At 38.8% G+C, this 23277-nt stretch overlaps 2 protein-coding genes across 4 annotated transcripts in view; one reads left to right on the plus strand and one right to left on the minus strand.

Moving 5' to 3' along the window:
• The window catches only part of poc5 (POC5 centriolar protein homolog (Chlamydomonas)), a 79930-nt gene extending 61829 nt beyond the window's left edge, over window positions 1–18101 (plus strand). For both annotated transcript variants that reach the window (XM_060835873.1, XM_060835874.1), the window contains exons 10-13: window positions 1003–1136; window positions 6859–6978; window positions 8201–8371; window positions 16550–18101. In XM_060835873.1, coding sequence (XP_060691856.1) covers window positions 1003–1136; window positions 6859–6978; window positions 8201–8371; window positions 16550–16672 — 548 coding nt within the window. In that variant the 3' untranslated portion in view covers window positions 16673–18101. The remainder of the gene's footprint in view (window positions 1–1002; window positions 1137–6858; window positions 6979–8200; window positions 8372–16549) is intronic.
• The window catches only part of LOC132822560 (ankyrin repeat and death domain-containing protein 1A-like), a 69093-nt gene continuing 48007 nt past the window's right edge, over window positions 2192–23277 (minus strand). The window contains exon 16 of one of the 2 annotated variants that reach the window (XM_060835875.1): window positions 2192–2384. In XM_060835875.1, the coding sequence (XP_060691858.1) occupies window positions 2269–2384 (116 nt within the window). In that variant the 3' untranslated portion in view covers window positions 2192–2268. Of the gene's footprint in view, window positions 2385–19151; window positions 20352–23277 lie in introns of those variants that run through there. The other variant, XM_060835876.1, reaches the window with a different exon arrangement.

A 23277-nucleotide genomic window follows, 5' to 3' on the forward strand; every position in this document is an offset into this window, starting at 1 on the left:
GGCTTGACAGGCTAGATACTGAGAGATTACTTCTATGACTGAATAATGCAGGACCTGGTACAGGATTTAAAATGTTCTTTAGTTGGCTTGTGATTTTTTTGAAATGCTGTATTCTAGAGTGTTAAGGATAGTCATCTCGTCAGTAATTCCATAGTAGAGCTCAATAAATGTTTGGACTGTAAGGAAATTGAGAGATATGGGATTAGGAGAGAGAACAGTTGTTGATGATCAATTATTGTTAATGTATAATGGAGCAGATCCAAGGGACCATATAGCCTTTTCTTATTACTTGCATTCTGATAGAACTTTAACAGTAGCAGCAGTTGTGGTTTTCCTTAGTACCAAGCAATAAGAATATAATATAATACTAAGCAGGTTGTAAGTTTATTCATGGAGCTGGTCGATTTGTTGTCAGACATTGTCACTATGCTAGGTAAAATCATCATGGTGACAAGTCTGAGAACAGATCTACAAGCTTAGCAAACAAACTTATAACCTGAGTTACCAATCTTTTCAAATTGCAATTATACTAAGCATTTTTTCCCTGACCACCATATTGGTGGTCATTTGCAGTTTGGAAATTTCTTAACTTTAATCTTTTATAATCTAAAGTTCTGTGCAGCAGTGTTGACTAGAGAATCATAGAATTATGCAGTACAGAAGATGGCCTTTGAACCATTGAGTCTGCACCAACAAAATACTACTCTAAATCTACACTTTGCAACAATGTTTTTGGAGAATTGATACTAACTTACCTGGATAGGAAAATAATGATATACATTCGTAATATTAGCCATTGTGGATTAACAACTAAATAGCACCTCACTCCACTTAACTCCCACCACAAAATTTGCATATGTTAATTCTGCCCTACTCCAGATTGCTGGAGGATTGCCTAACTGCTCTTACAATTTTCTGGCATGCAATTTGAAACATCTTTGTTGAATGAATTTTTGTTGCTTTGCTGTCAAATTTCAATTATGCATTTCTTTCCAAAATCAGGAGAGTCAGACTCTGAACACAGAAGAGATGATCCAAATCACTGTTTTGTCTCTGCACCCCAAGCAGATGGAGGTTTGGTTGCTCCTATTTCTACAGCTTTGGATCCTTCAATTCCTTTTGAATCTGATCGGATGGTATGCAATAAACTGGGCTTGATTTAAATGTCGGGATTGATCTTTGAAAAACCAAGAGCAGCAATATGTCAGTGAGTGTTCTGAGAGGGTGGCCTTATGGCTTCAGTGAATGGTGCAGCAACATTTCATTTTCCCAGTGCTACTTAGTTTCCAAATTGAGCTGCATTCATAATCCTTTCAGGTAATGTAGGTTTTGGCTATGTCAGCATTTGTCTGTCCATAATTGTTCTTGAAGGTCGTGGTGAATTGCCCCCCTTGAACCTTCGCAGCACATTTGCTGTAGATGCACCCACAATAGAAAGGGAGTTCTGGAATTGTGACCCAACAACAAATGAATGAAGAGCGATACAATTCAAGATGGTGAGCAGCTTTGGAAATTTGCATGTAGCTTGCGGCACGGTGGCCCAGTAGTTAGCACTGCAGCCTCACAGCACCAGGGTCCCAAGTTTGATTCCAGCCTTGGGCGACTGTCTGTGTGGAGTTTGCACATAATCCCTATGTCTGCGTGGGTTTCCTCTGTGTGCTTCGGTTTCCTCCCACAATCCAAAGATGTGCCAGTCAGGTGAATTGGCCATGCTAAATTGCCCATAGTGTTAGGTGCATTAGTCAGAGGGAGATTGTTCTGGGTGGGTTACTCTTCAGAGGGTCGGTGTGGACTGGTTGGGCTGAAGGGTCTGTTACCACACTGTAGGGAATCTTTACTCCCATGTATCTGCTGCCCTTGCTATTATGTCACTGATAGGAGAATGAATGTTTGAGTTTGGTGTCAAGTGAGCAATTTTTGTACTAGATGGTGTCAAGCATCTTGAATGTTATGAGCTTTATTTATTCAGGCAACTGGAGGATATTCTATCACTTGTCCTGATGGTGCACAGGTTTTGGGGAGTAAGGAAGATAGTTACATGCTGCAGGATTCCTAGTCTGAACTGTTCTTACATCCACAGTATTTATATAGCTAGTCAGTTCAGTTTCTGGACAAAGCAGCTGCAGGATGATAGTGAGGGATTCAGCAATGATGATGCCATGATTATTATGAGATGACTCTCCTCCAATAGCCACATCTATCAATCTTCATGTTGGGAGCGACTCTAAGCAGTGAAGTATTCCCAGATTCACACTGACTCTAGTTTTGCTAGGTTTCCTGGTGCCACATTTTGTCAAGTGTGGCCTTGATGTTGATATTGAGGTTGAGGTTGTCGTTCTCACCTCCTCTGGAATTCAGCTCTTTTGTCCATATTTGAACCAAGCCTGCATTTCAGAGGAAAGGAAATAAATGCTGAATCTTTTAAGAACAGATCTTTTAAGAATTCATCTTTTCTTGCACTTCAGCTATTGAAATTAATTCCACAGAAACAAAGAATGCCAAGATGAAACCTACTAATTGTTTGAAAGTTTTTGAATTTGATCATTCGATAAAGAGGTTGTTAGATATTGTAGTCACAGATACTAACCGAAGATACACATTTATTTTTGCTCCTGTATCCTGGGTGAGTTGGCTTGCTGTTTGCTTTTATTCCCCCTACTGGATGCTGTGTGACTTGCTTCTTCCCAGCTATGTTCTAAAGTTTCTATCATCAGAATTAATTGTAGTCTGATTAATCGAATGAGGAACTTGTACTGCTTTTGATTTGTAAAATTGTGTTGTTTTTTATTTGATTTGCAATATTAGGTTTTTAAAAATTTGTAGCTGTTCTGAAAAACCTATGCAATGCTCAGTTTGTTTTGGTAGATAGATATTGGCTGAGGTGATGGTTTCTGAGCAATTAAATTTTAAAAATTTATTACCCTGTACACTCGATCTAAAATCTGACTTAACTTGAAATTTCCTGGAATGCTGAAGTTGAGCTACTCTTCATAATTTGTGTTCTCTGAAGCACTGGGGACATGTTCATGGCCTCTCAGCCCTCTACAAAGTGATGAAAGAAACCCAACAGGAGTTCTTGGTGCTTAAACCAAACTTTGGTGTGTACCAATATTTCCAATAGCTAAAATTAATTAATTTTTAGAATTAGAATTCCTACAGTGTGGAAACACTGACCCTCTGAAGAGCAACCCACCCACACCCATTTCCCCCACCCTGTATTTACTCCTGACTAATGCATGCAACCTACACATCCCAGAACACTATGGGCAATTTTGCATGGCCAATTCACCTAACCTGTACATCTTTGGACTGTAGGAGGAAACCCATGCAGACGCTAGGAGAATGTGCAAGCTCCACACAGTCACTCAAGGCTGGAATTGAACCTGGGTCCCCTGCACTGGGGCAGCAGTGCTAACCACTGAGCCACCGTGCCACCTAAGTTACTCTAATTTTGTCGTTTTGAACTATTTTCAGAAACCTGCATGTCCTTTTTCCTTTTTGAAATGTCATGGTTTTAGATGCAGAAAATTTGACAGTGTAATAAATGAATGAATATTTTAACTGTTTCTGCCAACTTGCAGCAATAGTTGTCACAATAGTTCAAAGCAATAAATTAATAAAATTCCAAGCAACACAGAGCATCAATAGTTAGATGTATGTCAATGGCTCAGGATCTTCAAAACATTTATTAAAAATTGTCATTGGTGCCTGTACGTCTTTCTATTACTTTTACCCCTTTTTTCCTTCACCCTTTCACCAAATTTTTTTTGGTTAGCTTCCATTCATCAATCAAATCAAAAAGTTAGAGGATTTCTTGGTGCAAATAGCATCACAGTTCTGTAACAACCTGCTGAAATAGCTTTGTGAATAAAATTCTGCAACAAAACAACAACAAAATGCTAGAAATATTCGGGTCTGGCAGCATCTATGGAGAGAAATTTAAGTTAATGTTTTGGGTCAATAACCTTGTCTAACTGAAGTTATGATGTGGAGGTGCTGATGTTGGACTGGGGTGGATGAAACCAGAAGTCACATGGCACGAGGTTATTGTCCAACAGGTTTATTCGAAATCACAATTTTGTTTCATCAGCTGAAGTCATTGAAGTTAGTCCACTGATCTAACTAATAAGTGGTTGATCTGCCCACTATTTTCAGTAACATGCTTTTGCAACCAAGCAGTTTTCAATTAATTTTTGAAAAAATATTTAAAGGGTTCGCTAAAGTCTCAATGTAGTCTTGGCTATAGGGATACAGAGGAAACAATGGCAATGATTTGATTTTTGGAAATAAGTGACCCTATAGTCTAACGTACAATTTGCGCAAGGCAATAGAGGAATTTTGCTATCTTTGAAGTCATACTTAACAGAAGTATGGACAGTCTCAAGGGAAAAGTCAATAGAAAAAAAAAGTTCCAAAAAAAGTCAGCACCTCACTACACAGTTGTGACAGCACATTGACTGCTCACAGAATCCCTACAGAATGGAAGCAGGCCATTTGGCCCAACAAGTCCACAGTGAACCTCTGAAGAGAATGTCACTCAGACTCCCTCGCCTCTTGGTAAAATCATCTGTTTGAATTGTTGGAGGTAACAAGCAAAAGTAGAAAAGTGGAGGTAGAAAAAGAAGAGACAGTTAACATGATCTATTTGGATCTCCAGAAGGCCTTTGACAAGGTGCCATGCAGTAAGCTGTTAAATAAGAGCCCATGGTGTTGGGGCAAAGTTTGCAGATGACACAATGATAGATGAGCAGGCAGGTAGTGTTGAAATGGGGAGACTACAGAAGGACTTAGACAGGCTAGGAAAGTGGGCAAAGAAGTGACAGATGGAATAAAACATGAGAAAGTATGAGGTTATACACCTTGGTATAAATGGGGAAAGACTTTGGAAATCTGAAGTACAAAAGGACTTGGGAGTTCAATTCTGTGTTCTCAAGACCAATATGGAATTCCAGTTTGCAGGATGTATTGCTAAGGCTGAGGGTTGATACTGTATCAGACTGTATTTGGAATATCGTGAGCTGTTTTGGGTACCATATTTAAGGAAGGATTTGATCATCTTGGAGGGGGATCCAGAGAAGGTTTACAAGAATGGTCCCAGGAATTAAAGACCTGTCATATGAGGAGTGATTTAGGACTCGAAGTTCATGGGGGTGGATGGGTGTGCTGAGGTAAGGGAATGTCATTGAAATGTACAGAATACTGAGGCGCCTGATCAGAATGGACATTGAGATGATGCTTCCACTCATCAAAGAGATTAGGATATGAGAGCACAGCCTCAGAGTGAAGGGGTGACCCTTTAGAACTGCAATGAGGAAGAATTTCTTTAGTCAGAGGGTGGTGAATCGGTGGAAATCCATGCCACAGAAGGCTGGCAAGGCAAATTTATTATGTGTGTGTGTGTGTGTGTGTTCAAGACTGAGACGAGTTCTTGATTAGTAAGGGGATTAAAGATTGGGAGAGAAGGCAGGAGGCTGGGGGTTGAGCAGCATCAGCCATGATTGAATAACAGCAGACTTCACCACTTTCTTAGGAAGTTAATTCCATATTTGGACCATCCTTCGTATTTTTTAAATTCGCCCCTCATGTCTTTTTTTAATTCCTCTCCTCTTACATTAAAATTATGCCCCCTAGTTTTTAAATCCCCCATGATAGGGAAAGACCCCCCCACCCCAATTAACCAGTTAACCAGATTTGCTGTATAATAAAAATTCTGTTGCAGAACTGAATCAGCCTAAATTCACCAATGCTACCTTCTCATACTTTGTCCATGGTGGTCAATTTTGTCTATCTCTCTCTAAATTTTACTTCAATCAATCACACCATTTTACTCCAAAAATTCTCTACCCTTGTCCACCTCAGTTGAATTGCCCCTTTCTTCACATTACAAGAACCTATGCAACATTATAGCTTTTCTAGTTCTCCCCACAACTATCCTTGGGATTCCCTAATTATTTATGTTCCATCCTCTTCTGTCCATTCATGCACAGGCAGCAATCTCCAGCTCTGCCTTTGTCTCACATGCTTTTCCCCGTGGCATTGCTGGTGTTTTTCATCATTAAGCGAACTTTGGTTTTATTCGGTTAAGGGTTGGAAGGACAAGGTCTTGCCTTTGGCCTCATTGCAAATTTAATGCTATACATTAGTTCAATCTCCTACTTCTTTCTCAGGTAGAACCTGATTGAGAACATGAGCAATGTTCTCTTTGAATCCTAGCCAAGTCTTGATTCATTCTAGTAGCAAGCATGCATTTGGTTTATTCGGCATGATATCGAGGGCCGAAGGGCCTGTACTGCGCTGTAGTGTTCTATCTCTAAAATTGTTCACGTCTGCCTTCAATCTTGCAAGTGTTTATGATGTTTTTACCTCTACCATGCAGTTCATCCAGAAATTTGCCTGTATTCTGTCTCACCCATTTCTTCTGTTCTCTCCATCCTGCAGCTGCTCTGGTTTACCATTGTCATCACATTTTCAATTCCCAGAAACCTATTTAAACCCTATAAATAGGATTTCACCCCCTCATTCTTCTTTCCCTGAAATTGCTTATTCTCTGACCTTAATTTTTGTGTACCTCCCTTTGATTTCTCCCTTATTGATAATTATGCCTTCAGCAATCCAGCTTTTTTTGTTTCCCTCAAAATTTAAATTTAAAATACTCTGATCAAGCTTTATGTTTCTTCGTAATTTCTCCTTTTGGCAATTTATTTTTGTTTGTGCTTTTGTAAACACATTTGAAACATTTTCTATATTAGTCAATAAGTGTTTAAAGTTAGAATTTATACAGGGAATTGTGTACAGCTGAAACCTGGCATGCTTGCTGTAAGTTTTTAAACTTTTTTTTTAAAAATCACTTCTATTTAGGTTGCTTTACATTTTGGTTCTACAAATGTTGATCAAACCAGACCTGGGGAGGCGAGTACTCAACCAGTCACTGTTGCTATGTCATCTTCAACATCAGGGTTTCAAACCACCCAGCAACTGGTAATAATTCAAAACTATTTGTGAGTCTGTGGTGTATGCATTTTCCTTTCAAGTGAACCGAAATACAATCCCATTTTGCAACCCATCCAATTTCTTAACCATAATTTCATTTCTAAAAAGTGCCAGTTTATCCATTTCATCTTTTTGCCAGTGTTAATTTATACATCTGTATCTCTCACTTATTGAGTGCAGCTAGATCATCTAATTGGCACAAAGATTGTGTTTCTCAAATATTGTAAAATACTCTACTATGGTTGGGACTAGACAAAAAAGTTAGCAGCTTGCTTGTAATAATTGAATTAGACTATGCATTTGAACATGGATGCATAGAATTTCCTCCACCTACATGCAGGAGAAGCCATCACAATAACTGTTACAGGTTTAATCTCTAGACACGACTAAATACGTGTTGTCCTCCGCACTACCTAAGTATCCATAGTTCCATATCAGGTTCCTGTTCAGTTAGCTTTTAGTTTCTGTTACTTCATTAATATTGTTAATAAAATCTGATACGAGATCAGATGTGCTTTTGGTTCAAATAAGGGTCCAAACCTTATTCACAGCCACAGGAAAGTTAACTGAATCTCAGACCGGGTATTTGTTTCTTATTTATTCATGAAATGAGAGCATCATTGGCTAGGCTAGTATTTGTTGCCCATTTCTAACTGCCCAGAATCCAGTTAAGAGTCAACCACATTGCTTTGGGTCGAGAGTCACATGTAGGTGAGATCCGGTCAGGTTGGCTATTTCCTTTCCTGAAAGATGTTAGTGAATTAGGGTATCTGCACTAAGGATTTGGACAGATTGCTAAATCACTTTCTCCTTTTAGCAAGATTTACTGATTCTTTTCTGATTTTAGCTTGATTTACTGGTGAAGATCAAGCTTAATTATGTTGCTCTTGCATCAAAGGCTTGATTATGTTCACCATCTAGGCTCATGAAAGAAGAATATTCACTTCGTAGATTGAACCAAAATGTCTCCTGTATCATTGTGCCTCTGCTGCACGACAAGGCACTGAAGGGATTTGAACAGCCTGAAACTGGCTGCAGCAGGAGTTTTGACAGCTGGAAGGGTGGAATAAAATTTAGAAATCTTAGGAGAGGAAAGTACTGGCCTTACTTCATTGGCAGCACTTCCCCATAATTTTTGGTATGTTTACAACTTTAAATTAAAAAATGATGCAACTTTTTATTTTAAAACCAATTTTCTTATCCTGTTTAGCCTCCAACTAAATGTGTGACATCAGCACAGCAAAACACTGGAAAAACCATAGTGGCACGTTTTACAGGGCGATCTGACCCATCCCTGAAAGGAGTTAAATGTGGATCATGCCAGGGAGTGTCACCACCAATGACTACAGTATGTGTAGAAAGACATCATCCAGTTACACAGGTAACTTATTTAAAGAAAAAAAAACAGTAGAACTGTAATTGCTTCACATGCAGTGAAAAAATGCCATTTGTATCAATGAATCCTCTGGATCTATTGTGGACAACATTCAGTAATCATAGAATTTGTAGTGCAAAAGGAAGTCATTCAAGCTATCGTGTCTGTACCAACTCCCTAAAAGAAACTACCCAGTTCTGTTCTCTAACCCTATCTCAGTCCTTTAAATTAATCACTTTCAAATATATGTCTAGCTTTCTTTTGAAAGCTAATATGGAATATGCATCCACCACTCGCCTGGGCAGCACATTCCAAATCCTACCAACTGAGTTTGAAACGAAAAGTTTCTCCTCATCTCACCCTTGGCTTATAATTTTGATCACCACCTCCCCTTGCAGCAGTGACTGTTAAGCCCAGTTTCTCTCATCTTTCCTTGCAAGTAAAATCCCTCGTTCCTAGTATAATTTTAGTAAATCTCCTTTGTACTCTGTCTGGGGCTTTAACTTCAAAGTAAGGTGTCCACCCTGAGCACTACTTCCAAAGTAACCTGATTTATAGAGATGTAGCAGTACTTCCTTGCCTTTATGCTCTATGCCTGTACTTATAAACCACAGGATCCTAATAAGCTTTCCTTGCATCTAAGCAATGAGTTACACATGCACATTTCAGGAGGCATTGAAAACATTGTTTTTGTATCAATATACTAGAGCCATACTTCTGTTTTACCCTTTTTTCTCTCTCAAGATCCTTTTGTGCTGAGCCAATTATAGAAAGCCTCTAACAGTAAATAGCACAATGTTCTAACTTTTCTTTGAAGCCTTGCAAATCTTTACTCTTCAGGTGTTTATGAATTTCTCTTTCAAATCCTCAATTGAATCTACCTCATTCACACACTCAAACAATGCATCTCAGATCATAACTGCTTGCTGCATTAGAAATGTTTTTCTCACCTTGTTTCTGGTTCTTTTGTCAATTACCAGTTCTGCTAGTTAATAAAATTGCATCGTGCTGTTCTTGATACATGCATACCTGGCAACAGTTTCTCTCTATCAACTGTTTAGATTCTTCATGACTGTAACCCCTCAAATCTCCTCTGAACATTCTCTAAAAAGAATAGCTTTGCTAATTTATCCATGAGTGTTATTGAGTATTTTCTGCAACTCTTCAATGTCTTTACATCATTCCTAAAGATTGGTGCCTAAAATTGATCATGCTGCTCCAGTTCAAGCCAAACCAGAATTTTAATCAAGTTTCACGATACTTTCTTTGCTTTTATTTATGTTTCTATTTATAATGCCCAAGCGTAATGAGCACTTACCAACCTAACCTGCCACCAGTCATAACTTAGGTACATACACACCTTTATTCCAGCACCCCCTTTACAACTATCTTGTATATTGTCTTTGTTCACCAAGATGTCCACATTATACTTTAAAGTGTCAAGTGTTTGTATATTGCATCTATTTGTTTTGAAGTCTTTTTCTTTTCTCCTCTCGTTTCAAAGTAGCTGAGCTTTTTGTCAACTGCAAATTTTGAAATTGTGTCATGTACAAGTCTAGGCCATTGATTTGGATCAAGAAACTCAGCATTCCCATCTCCTTGGCGAATACCATTTAACCTTTATTTTAAAAATCCCTTCCCTGTTGATGTGATCTCAGTGGCTGATTGACTTCCTCCCTTTTGCCCAAAACGTTGATTTTTTTTTTCCTGCTCAGACGCTGTCTGATCTGTGTTTTACCAGCACCACGCTCTGGACACTGAATGATTTCCTTCTCTACTGTAACTATTCTTGTTTAGAATCCCTACAGTGTGAAAATGGGCCATTCAGCCCAACAATCCACACCAACTCTCCAAAGAACATCCCACATAGACTGCACCTCTTCTCCTGCCTGCCCCGCACCGCCCCCGGGCCCTCAACCCTGCTTTTCCACTATGGGCAATTTAGCATGGCCGTATCCGACCTCCATATCTTTTGAGGAAAGCAGAGCACCCAGAGGAGTCCCATGAAGACACAGAATGTGCACACTCCTTGCTGACCATTGCCCTTAGGCTCACATTGAACCTGGGTCCCTGGTGCTGAATGGCAGCAGTGCTAACCACTAAGTCATCCCTAGAAACTGAAGGAAGAGACAGATCTCTTTCAGCTCAGAAGTTAACCAAGGCTCTAAACATGACACAGCCACTTCAATCCTTTCTGTTACCCTGATTCTAATCTTTTTAATGCAAGTATGTTAACTATCTTAGGAAGTCCCTCGAAACAGGACAACTTATTCCATGCTCCCTCTTTTTTAACTTGCCTGAGCATTTTGTTTCAGTTTCCACACATAGTACCAGACCATAATTAAAAGAGCACAATGTTCCTGTTTTGAACCAAATATGGCTTCTTTGGAATATCTGAAGAGGAGTTCTGTTTGACTGTAAATATTAACTTTGTTTTTCTCTCTCCACAAATGCTGCCAAATATGGTTTGAGTTTCTAGCACTTTTTGTTCTTTCAGATTTACAGTAACTGCTGTGTTTTGCTTTCATATTATAGTAATGTCATTTTTATGTAACCAGTCCTTAAGTTCACAGTCTGATTTATTTTGAGGTGGCATTTTTTCATAGCTTTTTCTTCTACTAGCAGCATTCTGCTACTGTTTTCACAAATGTGCAATTTTTAAAATGAAAAATAAAACTGAAAAATCATATTAGTGATCCTATTAGCCATATTAGATCAGCAGGAAATGGCTTAAAGGTTATACAGATGGTTTTGTGCTGTTGTTGTTTATGGACTTTCAGAAGGTGTTTCATATATACATACATACACACATACACACACACACACACACACACACACACACACATACACATACACACACACACACACACACACACACATACACACACACACACACACACACACACACACACACACACACATACAGAATTGGCTCAGTGATAGGAAACAGTAATTGTCAATGGATATGTTCCCAAAAATTACTTGAATGATAACTCTACATACGCAAGAATGTTGTTGACGCTACATTAGGATAGCATGTTATGCAAATGAGGGTAAGATGATGAAAAGTGGCGTAGATTAATTGGGTAAACTATGCCCAGATGAATTCAGTGTCCACCTTCAGATCTAGAGACCAATCTGAATGCTTTCTTTATGGTGAGAAACTAGACTCTTTAGAGAAATTTAACTATTCATGTGCATGAATCAGAAAAAGCTAGTGCGTAGGTATAAAATGTAAAAAGTAAATAAAAATCCTTGTGGGGTACTGTCTATCATCACTGGAGTTTAATTAAGGTAGTGATTTAGTGACTGAAATATGAACACTGAATTTTAGTTTTAATTATTGATTTAGTTAAGGAGGTATTGACATTGGAAGGGATACAAAGTACATTACCCCAGGGCTTATGAGAGAGGTTGCAGTAACTTTGTCTATATTCCATTATGTTTGAATGGTTAATGGGTGTATAATTTGAGGTGTTTAATATATAGAAAAATATAAATTCTTCTTGTATTATCCATTTTGTCTTTGCATCGCAAATCTCAATACTCTACCTAGAAAACAATGTTAATTTATTTTCACGTAGAATTCAGCGTTGGCAATTGCTAGCAGAACTTCAACTGCAGTCTGTGATTGACTGACTCGATCAACTTGATTTGTACCTTTTTGTTTCCTGTGTGTGAATCCATGCTGACCCTTAACAACATGGTTGATTCTTAAATGCACTCTGAGACACTAATAGACACTGTCCGTTATCTAAAAGGCACAAGTCTGGTGTATGATGGAACACTGTCCACTTACCTGGTTGAGTGCATTTCTGATGAAGCGCAAGCTTGGCACCTTTTTTTAACCTGATTTTCCTGTGTGTGAACCCATGCTGACCCTTAACAACTTGGTTGATTCTTAAATGCACTCTGAGATGTCCTATCAAGCTACTCAGTTAAATCAAACTGCAACAAAATCTAAAGACAGAAGTGGAACTAGATAGATCACCTGGCACTGAACTTGGTGCTAGAAGCAGTCAAAGCAGGCACAGCCTTGTCGACCTTACAAAGTCCTTTTTCCCAACATGTGCCAAAAATTGACCAGAGGGCAGTTGATTAATGACCTAACAATTGTAGCCATGGAATGATACACAACAGATGATGTCACAGACACCACCATGACTGGGTATGTGCTGTCCCACTATCAGGACACGTGCATAATAGGTAGCTGGCACAGGAGTATAGAGTCGGGGGGGTGGTGTTGCTCTGGGAGTCCTTCACCATTGACTGAGGCCCACAGTCGTGTAGAATGAGTTTAGACATTGACAAGTAAACCTGTTGCTGATTACTATCACTGTCATAGAGTTCTACAGCAGGGAAACAGACCCTTCAGTCCAACCCATACATGCCAAGCAGATATCCTAAATTAATCTAATCTTGTCAGTATTTGGCCCATATCCCTCTTAAACCCTTTAATGTACCCAACCTTTTATAAATGTTGTAATTGTACCAGCCTCCACTTCCTGTGGCAGCTCATTCCTTAGGTTCCTTTTATATCTTTCCCCTCTCAACTTAAACCCATGCCCTCTAGTTTTGGACTACCCTACCCTAAAAATAAAAAGCTTGGCTTTTTGCCCTGTTCATGCCACTCATGATTTTATACATGTCTATAAAGTCTCTCCATAGAAAATATTCAGCCTCTCCCTAACGCATAAATCCTGGCAACATTCTTATAAATCTTTTCTGAGCCCTTTCAGGTTTCACAATGTCTTTCCTATAGCAGGGAGACCAGATTGAATGCAGTGTTCCAAAAGTGGCCAAATCAATATCCTGTACAGCCGCAGCATGACATCCCAATTCAATGCACTGACCAATGAAGGCATGTACCAAATGTCGCCTTCAGTACTATCCTGTCTCCCTGTGATTCAGCTGTCAAGGAACTATGAACCTGCACCCCAAGGTCTCTTCATTAGAGAGGACTCCACCATTAAATGTTTAAGTCCTGCCCTGGTTTGCCTTTCCAAAACACCACACCTCTCATCTATCTAAATCAAACTCCATCTGCCAATCCTCAGCTCATCTGATCAAAGTCCCATTGTATTTTGAGAGAACCTTCTTCATTGTCCATTATGCCACCAGTTTTGGTGTTATCTTCAAACTTAATAACCATTCCTGCTATATTCACACCCAAATCATTTATATAACTGATTTAAAAAAAAACAGTGGATCCAGCACTGATCCTTGTGACAAACCATTGCTCACAGGCCTCCTGTCTGAAAAACAACCCTCTGCCTCCACCTTCAATCCAACTTTGTATCCAAATAGCGAGCTCTCCCTAGGTTTCCTGTGATGTAACTTCACTAATCAGTCTACTATGCGGCGACTTGTCTGCCTTGCTGAAGTCCATGTAGACCACATCCATTGTCCACTGCTCTGCCTTCATTAATTTATCTTTGCCACTCCTTCAAAAAAAACTCGATCGCGTTTGTGAGGCATGATTTCCCTTGCACAAGGCCATATTGACTATCTCTATCAGTCCTTGCCTTACCAAATACACCAAATATACCCTTCAGAATCCTCTCCAACAACATACCCTTCACTGACATCAGGCTCTCTGGCCTATAGTGGCTTTTCCTTACAACCTTTCTTAAATAATGGCACCACGTTAGCCACCCTCCAGCTTCTGGTGTATCACTTGTGGATATTGATGATGTAAATATCTCAGCAATCACGATCCTAGCTTCCCACAAAGTTCTGGGATGCACCTAATCAAGTCCTGGGAATTTATCTAACTTTATGCATTTTAAGTTGGAGTGTGGTGGTGAAAAAGCACAGCTGGTTAGGCAGCATCTGAGGAGCAGGAGATTTGACGTTTCAAGCATAAGCCCTTCATCAGGAATGTGCTTTTCCACTCTGACTCTGATCTCCAGTCCACACTTTCTCCTCTTTATATGTTTTAAGACAACCTCTGTGTTATGTGCAATTTCCAAGATGTCGCTATTTATTTTCCCAAGTCCTCCAGCTTCTACATCATTCTCCACAGTAAATACTGATGCAAAATACTCATTTAATACCTCAGTTATCTCCTGCAAATTTACACCTAGATGGCCTTGTTGATCTTTAAAGGGCCTTATTCTCTCTCCGATTACTCTCTTACCCTTAGTGTATTTGTAAAATCTCTTTGGATTCTCATTAACTCAATTTGCCAAAGCTATCTGATGTTCCCTCCTGATTCCCCTCTTGAGTGTACTCCTAATGCCCTTGTACTCCTTGAGGGATTCACTCAATCCCAGCTATTAGCTGCCATAGTCTCCTTTTTCTTGACCAGAACTACAATTTCTCTGTCATTCAGCATTCCTTACCCCAACAGCTTTGCTCATCATAGTAACAGGAACATACTCCCTCTGGACTCGCGTTATCTCATTTTTGAAGGCCTCCCACTTTCCAACTGCCCCTCTTTCCTCTAATAGCCTCCTGCAACCAATGTTTGAAAGTTCCTGCCTCAAAATTCACCTACCTCCAATTTAGAACTTTAACTTTTAGATTAGGTCTATTTTCCATAACTATTTAAATGTAATAGAATTATGATCACTGGCCCCCAAGTGCTCCCACACTGACACCTCAGTCACATGCCCTGCCAAGACGTCAAGTTTTGCTTCTCCCCTCGTAGGTTCATCCATATACTGAATAAGAACATTTTTTTGTACAAACTTAACAAATTCCTTTCTGTCCAAGCCCTTAACACTACGGAGTCCCAGTCTATGTTTGGCAAGTTAAAAGCCCCTACCATTCCACATCATCGCATATTACTTATCCCTGCCAATACCATACTGGAGGTGGAGGTACCCATCCTCAACAATAGGAGAGACCAACACATCAGTGCAAAAGATGATGAGGCTGAAATATTTGCAACAATCTTTCAGGCAGAAGTGAATGATGCATCTGCCAGACCAAACATAGGTAAAAGAGCTGAACTCCGAGGTGAAACGAGAGTGACTGTTAACATAAAGGCAGTTTTAGACAAAAAATGACATCAAGGAGCTCTAATAAAATTAGGGGGAAGAGGGTGACTCTGCTGGTTGGAGTCATGCTTACTGAAAACAGAGGTCGTTTTTGAGGTTAATCATTACAGCCCCAGGAAGTCTGCATAAATTCTAGGCTAACTATCTTCAACTGCTTCATCAATGATCTTCAAAAGGTGAGATTGTTCAATATTCACCTGCTAGACTTGAGCAGTATCGAGGCTGGGGCTGAGAAGTGGGGAGTAAAATTCATAACACAGCTCAAGCAATGTGAATCTTCAACTATTATTAGATTAGATTAGATTACTTAGTGTGGAAACCGGCCCTTCGGCCCAACAAGTCCACACCGACCCGCCGAAGCGCAACCCACCCATACCCCTACATTTACCCCTTACCTACCTGACCCGCACATCTTTGGACTGTGGGAGGAAACCGGAGCACCCGGAGGAAACCCACGCAGACACGGGGAGAACGTGCAAACTCCACACAGTCGCCTGAGGCGGGAATTGAACGCGGGTCTTTGGCGCTGTGAGGCAGCAGTGCTAACCACTGTGCCACCGTGCCGCCCACATTGTCCTGTGCATTACCTTTGACCAGAAACTGAACTGGACTGACATAAATACTATGGTTACAAGAGCAGGTCAGATTAGAAATTCCATGGTGAAAACTATAAATATACACATGAACTCCTGTCTCCCGAATGCCTGTCCACTATCTACAAGGCACAAATCAGGAATGCCATGGAATACTCCCTACTTGCCTGGATAAGAGCAGTTCCAACAATATGACACCATCCAGCACACAGCACCCATCAGCCGTCTTCAATATGCATTCCTTTCCCAATACACAGTGACAGCAGCGTGTACAATCCGCAAGGTACACAGCAGTAACTCAACCATCCTCCTTTGACAGCACCTTTCAAGTAGCAGCCTGTACTATCGAAAGGCACCAAATTATGTACTTCCCCTCCTGCTCCTCAACAATCTTACAATGGAAAACTAAGCTTTTTATAAATTGGTGAACTGAAATATTATTTTGTTAAATTTTTTAAATAGTTTTAAAAACTTTACTAGGAATATAACACATTTTCCGTCAAAAATAATAATACTTTGGGTTGGTGAGACAGCATTTACTTTAGATCTATAAGATGTTGATTATTCGTCTTTTTATCTGCCCTTAGCAAACCATTGGTCAAGGGACAGCAGCCAAGTATCCTCGATCAAATCAGCCTCCCTCAGTAGGGAAAGTTGCAAAATCACCTTCTGTCACCTGTGGCATCCAGTCAATAAAAGTTGTGGACTGAGTGCCTCATCAACAAAAATGCCAGAAACCTAGTGAGTGCATGAGTGATATATTGTGGAGGCCAGTGAAATCACCAGGCTTTTCTTTAAATGGTGAACATGTACCTTCTGGGTTTGGAATCGTCACTATTCTTAATGCTAATGATTGAACTCATATGCAAATTTCCAATTGCATTTTTGGATGTAGTGTCTGTTCAAAGTATTTTGCGAATGTTTAGGGTTTGATTTGTGCAGGGAGTGTATCAGTAGTCTGCAAAACTCACAATCTTTAACCCTGCAGTTAATATAATGTTTCAGCTTTTTTGGCTTATTGTGAGAAGATCACTGAGCAGTGGCCAGGATGCACCACTGAAGGCAAAATGCTTATGTGGGATTAGGTTCTTTATAGGTTCCATGTAGGTTCTGTGAAATTAAACACTGAACATCTTAAAGTAAAACCTTGTAAAGTTGTGTCCCCAACCATAAGTTTTGTTTAAAAACATAGCATCTGGCATTGTGGGAATTGTGGGTTAAGGAGATGCAGGTCCTCAACTGGAGTTGTACAGAATTCTCCACAGTATTTTTCAAACTCATGGTAGAAGTATTTGACAAGTGTTTTAGATGTTATTATTTATGTGCTTTATGATGCAATTAAGTGGTTACATAAAAATACATTTTTCTAAGTGATGCCAGATCAGGTAGAGTCCTTAAATAACTTTAATGCTCAATGGACCTGGGAATATTGTCAAAATCTGTGCCAGTAAGAGAGACATTTTAAGAACTATTTGAGCTACTACTAACAAAACAAGGTGCCACTAATAATAGATTTTAGAATTAAATATTTTGACTGGAAAGTATCATCAAAGCACCTTTTTAAATATTTTAATCTTATTTCCATGCTACCATTTATATTGTCTTATCAAGTACATTTATGTCATCTATTTCTGGCACTGCTATTGGGAACTTAAAACCTACAAATACATACGGTTCTTAGAAATATGCTGAAGCAGCAGACCTGATGCAGAGCATCTGTCTGCTGCTTTTATTAAATGGCATAGTGCCATTTGGGAATAGGAATACTAACTTTTTGAAACTACATTTCTTCTACTTTCCCTATTATTGCAATAAAAAGGACAGCGATAGATTTTGCAGTATTAAAGGGTGTAGGGATGGTAATGTTTTGATTGAAGTATAAAAGGCTTTAACATGTCTTAAATTCATTTTATCTGTTCAAAGCAAGAACATTCTCAAGCCTGATCCTTCCTGTATACTGAAGAATACTGGCATTTGGCATGGCACAGCTCACTGTTAGATCATGTTTAAACTGTTCATCAGAAACAATTGTTTTTAATTTTCATAATTAAAACCTATTCATTTAAAAATACTTGTTTGCCAAATATATTTGATTTGAAGAGCCAGTTTTGTAGTATAACTTAGTTCTGTTCAACTGTACAGTGTAAGCTGTTTTGATCATAATGAGTACAAATCAAAGTTTGGTTTGCAGATATAATGTAAATTTTGTGTAAATGTGTACACTTGATATTTTAATTTTTGTATTGCAAATTTTTAATTTGATATTACAGTACTACAACAAATGTACTCCCAATCACCTTTGTTTTTTTTTCATACTGTGGAATAAAGAAATGCTCTTTCTCAAAAGTAATTGATAGTCATTTGGTAGCACAGGATTTAAGAATTGCTGAAAAAAGCGCTTTATACAAGGTATTCATATTGCATGAAGCGTGTGCCAACTTGTTGGCATTTGCACTCGAATTGGTGACAATGATTCCTTGGAGATGCATCAAATTATAATGATTGACTGTTAACTGCTCTGCTCTCAGTGGTAAGCCAGGCAAGTTGGTTGGTCATAGTATTGCCCTAAAAAAAGAACAAGTAAACGGCCGTCACTTATTCTGGTGGAACAGGTGCTGTGTAGAAGTTTGTTCTGTCTGTCTGCAAAAAACAAGGCCTTGTGTGTTAGTGCTTCTGTACGTACTGGAAGCTACTAATATTAATTCACAGGGCAAATATGTATAAACACTGCCTGTTTCAAAACCATCCCAGATGATAGGAAAAATCTTCCCATTAGATTTATGAAGTCAATTTGAAATTTTGAAACTTGTGCTTTTAAATTCTGTTTTAATTTCAGCTAAAAGAAACCTAGAAAATGTCATTATTAAAATATGCCAAACAAGCTGGATAAAGGTGGGTGAAGAAATATCATGGGTAAACTTGATAACTTTTTTTTAAAATTGTGAATTTAGCTATTTCTTAAGGTGTAAATACTGAGAATCAGACTGGTCTCTCATTTCTGCATTATTTGGAACCTTTCTAAAGGAAATAGATATCACATCTGTGACCTCAGTCAGTTCCACATCTAACTGGCTTATGTGGGTTTCATTTTGGGTATAATCATTCCCTAGTTTAGATATGCACCTTTTGATTTGTTTTAACTTGAGACTAAAAATAAGTCCTATCCAATAAGCAACTGCTCTTGATATATGTGATCAGATGATACTTCTTTGCAATGTTTATTTTAATTCTATTTGTGGGTATTATTTGATAACATTTGTTGCTCATCCCTCATTTGCTTTTGAGTTCACCATGGTCTTGACAATGTGCATTCTTTTCTGCAGCAGTTTGGTACAATATAGTTGCTTACTGGATAAATTCGGACACAGTTGGGTATCAACTACACTATTGTGGGTGTGAAGTCACATGTTGGCCAGTTAAGATTGTCACTTTGTCTTGTTGGGTTTTCACAACATTTGGAGGTAGTTCTGTGTTCACTGTTACATCAACAACGTTTTCCACTTCTCAATTATTGATCCCATATACTAAACCTCGAATATAAGAATACTACAGTATGGGTCACTGGACCAATTTGTGGGATAAAAACAGATTATGTATTTGGTCTATTCCATTTGACTTCAAATCTCTCTGTATTATTGTTTGCAAGTTATTGTTGACCACCAGTTCTCTCTGAAGCTTCGTACACTCAATTTTCATGTAACAAGCTCCTTTTGGAAGAAGTATTAATATAGATGCATCATTTTGATTTGTAAGAGTTTTTATAGAGAAGCGTTTTTATATATTTAATGTAGTAAAATATCTTGAGGGGCTCTTCATGAATGTTAAATAAAATTTGTCACAGCCATCTAGCCAGAAAACCTTGATCGAAGTGGTGAATTTTAAGTGTATTAAGAGTGATGAGGTTTAGCACAGCTGAATGGCAGTTCTGAATCTCCTCTTCACACCATATTTCACTACAATCATTCAATCTGTCTACTTCAGCAGAGGGAATAAAAATACTGGTCCTCCCATTATTTTCTGTTTGGTTATTCGATCTTCATAGTTTTGTCTTCACTGTTTCATTCAGGGCTCTGTGTCTCTTTTCACCAATGTAATTCTCACTTTCAGAGAAGTAGTTCCAAATAGTAATGATGCATCAAATTGTCAAATTTCCAACTGCACTGAAATGGCATCCTTTTTGTATTTGCAGTAAACAGTCACCATGTTTTACAATTCATTTGTCTTGGGAGGGGACTGATTTGTTCTAACATTTCATGTAAATCAGCCCTGTGTTTCCTTTCGGTTCACCTGAGCAGCAAAATCTATGGGTCCAAATTTGCAGATGCAAACTTTAGGAAACACAGCACTTCTGTGGAGATTGTACGCCATTAATTTCTTTCCTGATCTTTTCTGTAATGAGAACAAAGTGAAATATTTCAGTTATAATGAAGAGATCTAGTTTGTTCCATTCCAGTAATGCAGTTCTCCATTCCAAATAGATTCTATGCTGTTACTTATAACACAGTGAACTGGCCTCAGAAATGGTGTTTCGTAACGTCAGTTGTGAGACTAGATTCCTGGCTGAACTCCCGCTACATAAGCCAAGTTGTGTAATGTGAAGGGAGTGTGGACTGATAGCAATAAAGTAAGTGCGTAAAAAATATGATGAAATAAATATTTTTAAACATCAAATGTGGAAGAAGTTACCTTTTGGTAGGAGGTAACGGTAAACCTGTTCAGGCAAGATGATGGAGCAGATAGAGGAACTTTTGATCAAGACTTCAAGCCAAATCTTGTCAATGAATGCATTGGGATTTTCTCCACCGTGACCACAATCTCCTCCTGCCCTCCCACCCACCTCCCCCAACGCAGGCTTAAACCATTGCACTCTCTGTAAAGAAGAGAGAAAAGGGTGTAACCATGAAAGCCTGTTACTCCATTTGGAATCTTGGACCCCCACTCTAACTATTAGCTATAAACCCAATTGGTCAGATCAGAGCTTATGGTGAGCAACGTTCCTATCCAAATTATACTTTGATATTAAATTTTAAAAAGAGCAGTAACAGATATGGTGATACTGTGGTGCACAGTTCTGAGATGATAGTAGACAGGGTCTTGTTGTTTGTCTACAAAGAGCTTTGTCACCACTTCTTAATTCAACGCCTTGAAGTCAACTGCCTGATTTAAAATTTGCATGCTTATTTTAAGTAATTTCCAAGTTCAGTGCACCCCAAAGGCTTACCTCACCTTCATTTAGATACTACTACTTGGTGATATCTTGCAGAAACATGATTTTGGCTTCAATTCATACCCTGATTCAGTACTTTCCAACCCCTCCTCCTTCAGCAAATCATTCTTAGCTATGTTATACATTAAGATTTGATTTAGCCAGAGTCTGCCATTCATTGAGATTATGGCTGATCTGATAAATCCTCAACTCCATTTTCCTACTGTTTTCCCTATAATCCTTTTATTCCCTTACTGCTTAGGTAAATTCAAGGTTGAGATAAAGATTTTTTTCAAATACCCAGCCTTGATAATTGGAAATAATCATGAGACATTCAGCATCATTTGTACCTCAAGAAAGAAATTTGAAAATTAGAAACAAGCTAATGATGATGTTCCCTGGCGTTTTGTGAAGTGAAATAGGGCACGTATTTAGTACCAAGTGTGAGTTGGTCATGAGCTGCCATTCTAGATATTTCTTGATATGAAATAGAATTACTCAAATAACAATTTGTGCATTTGAGAGTATTTTATATCTAACAATATTTATGTAGTTCCTCTCTGGTCTTTTCAAAGAACTGTCAAAAAGTTTCTTATTGGCTTTAAAGTGTAGTCATTTTAAAATAATTTATCAAAGGAAATTAATAAACCAATAGATGCAATGCTGAAAGATGACGCTAGCACAACTTGCTGATGTATCTTATTTACTTGCTGAAAATGTGTTGCTGGAAAAGCGCAGCAGGTCAGGCAGCATCCAAGGAACAGGAAATTCGATGTTTCGGGCATAAGCCCTTCATCAGGAGGGCTATCTTATTTACTTGTCTGGTAATAGTCACCACTGAGTTCTAAAATTGTGTGTTCAAAACATTTGCACAGTGCTACACTGTTGGAGGTGTTGTCTTTTGGATGAGATGTTAAACTGAGGCTTGGGTTGTCCTCTGAAGTAGATGTCAAGGAAATTAATGTCATACCCTGGTCTATATTTATTCCTTAAAATAAAAAATCATGCAAATCTGAATAAATTAATATGGCTAGAAACTTTAATACTTATTGGTTGTAGTAGTGTTATTAGTTATAGTTAATCATATATATTAATTAACACAAACAGCAGGGTATGTGATATATTGTAGATGTAGGATGTAGACGTTCCTGATGTGATCCAAGGCGCAAACACTTACAGTAAGTGCCTGTGGCTGCTGGAACATAAACACAATCGATAAACTCGAGACCAAGCTGCAGACACTGACACCAAGGAACTGAACATTTTCAGTTCTACCCCTTTACCATAGGGTCATATGATTTTGTTAACAATGAGAAACTTACAGTTCCTCTGGAACCGACCACCATTCATGTAGGCAGGGTAAGGAAAGAGGTTTTGCAAGTCCGTCTGATGAATTAGCACCAAGTCAAGAAGCAGAATCTCTCAGGTAATAATCTCTGGATTATTTATCTGAGCCATGTGCAAGCTAGAATAAAGCAAATTATCTTAGAAATTACCATGTGTATCATGCGGAAGTGGGTTTTTGTTTGTGTAGCATTTACACCAGCATTCTAGGAAAATTTTCAGTTACATAATGCGGGCAGGGATGAAACTTCAGAAGATGGAGGGTCTGTTTCTGTGCTGTATAACTCTTTAGTCCAACTCATCCACGCCACCAGACATCCCAATCTGACCTTGTCCTATTTGCCAGCACTTGGCCCATATTCCTCTTAAACACTTCCTATTCATATACCCATCCAGATGTACTTTAAATGTTGTATTTGTACTCTCCTCCTCCACCACCACCTCTGGCAGCTTGTAGCAGACACGCACTGGCATCTGTGTGAAAAAGTTACCTCACAGGTCCTTTATACATCTTTTCTCTGCTCACATTAACCTATACTGTCTAGTTTTACACTCCCCCACCATAGAAAAAAGACCTTGGCTATTCACCCTATCTAGATCAAAGAGAACAGACCATGCATATAAGAAAACTATCAATATTGGAAATTCTGTTTGTGACAGGAACAGATTAAAAAGCATAAATCAAAGAATAAATCAACCTTCCATCTCTAAGATGAGGGCAGCAGGACAATGGGAGCATCACCACCTACAAGTTCCCCCTCCAAG

The sequence above is a fragment of the Hemiscyllium ocellatum genome, chromosome 2, assembly GCF_020745735.1.
Source record: "Hemiscyllium ocellatum isolate sHemOce1 chromosome 2, sHemOce1.pat.X.cur, whole genome shotgun sequence".
Lineage (NCBI taxonomy): Eukaryota > Metazoa > Chordata > Chondrichthyes > Orectolobiformes > Hemiscylliidae > Hemiscyllium > Hemiscyllium ocellatum.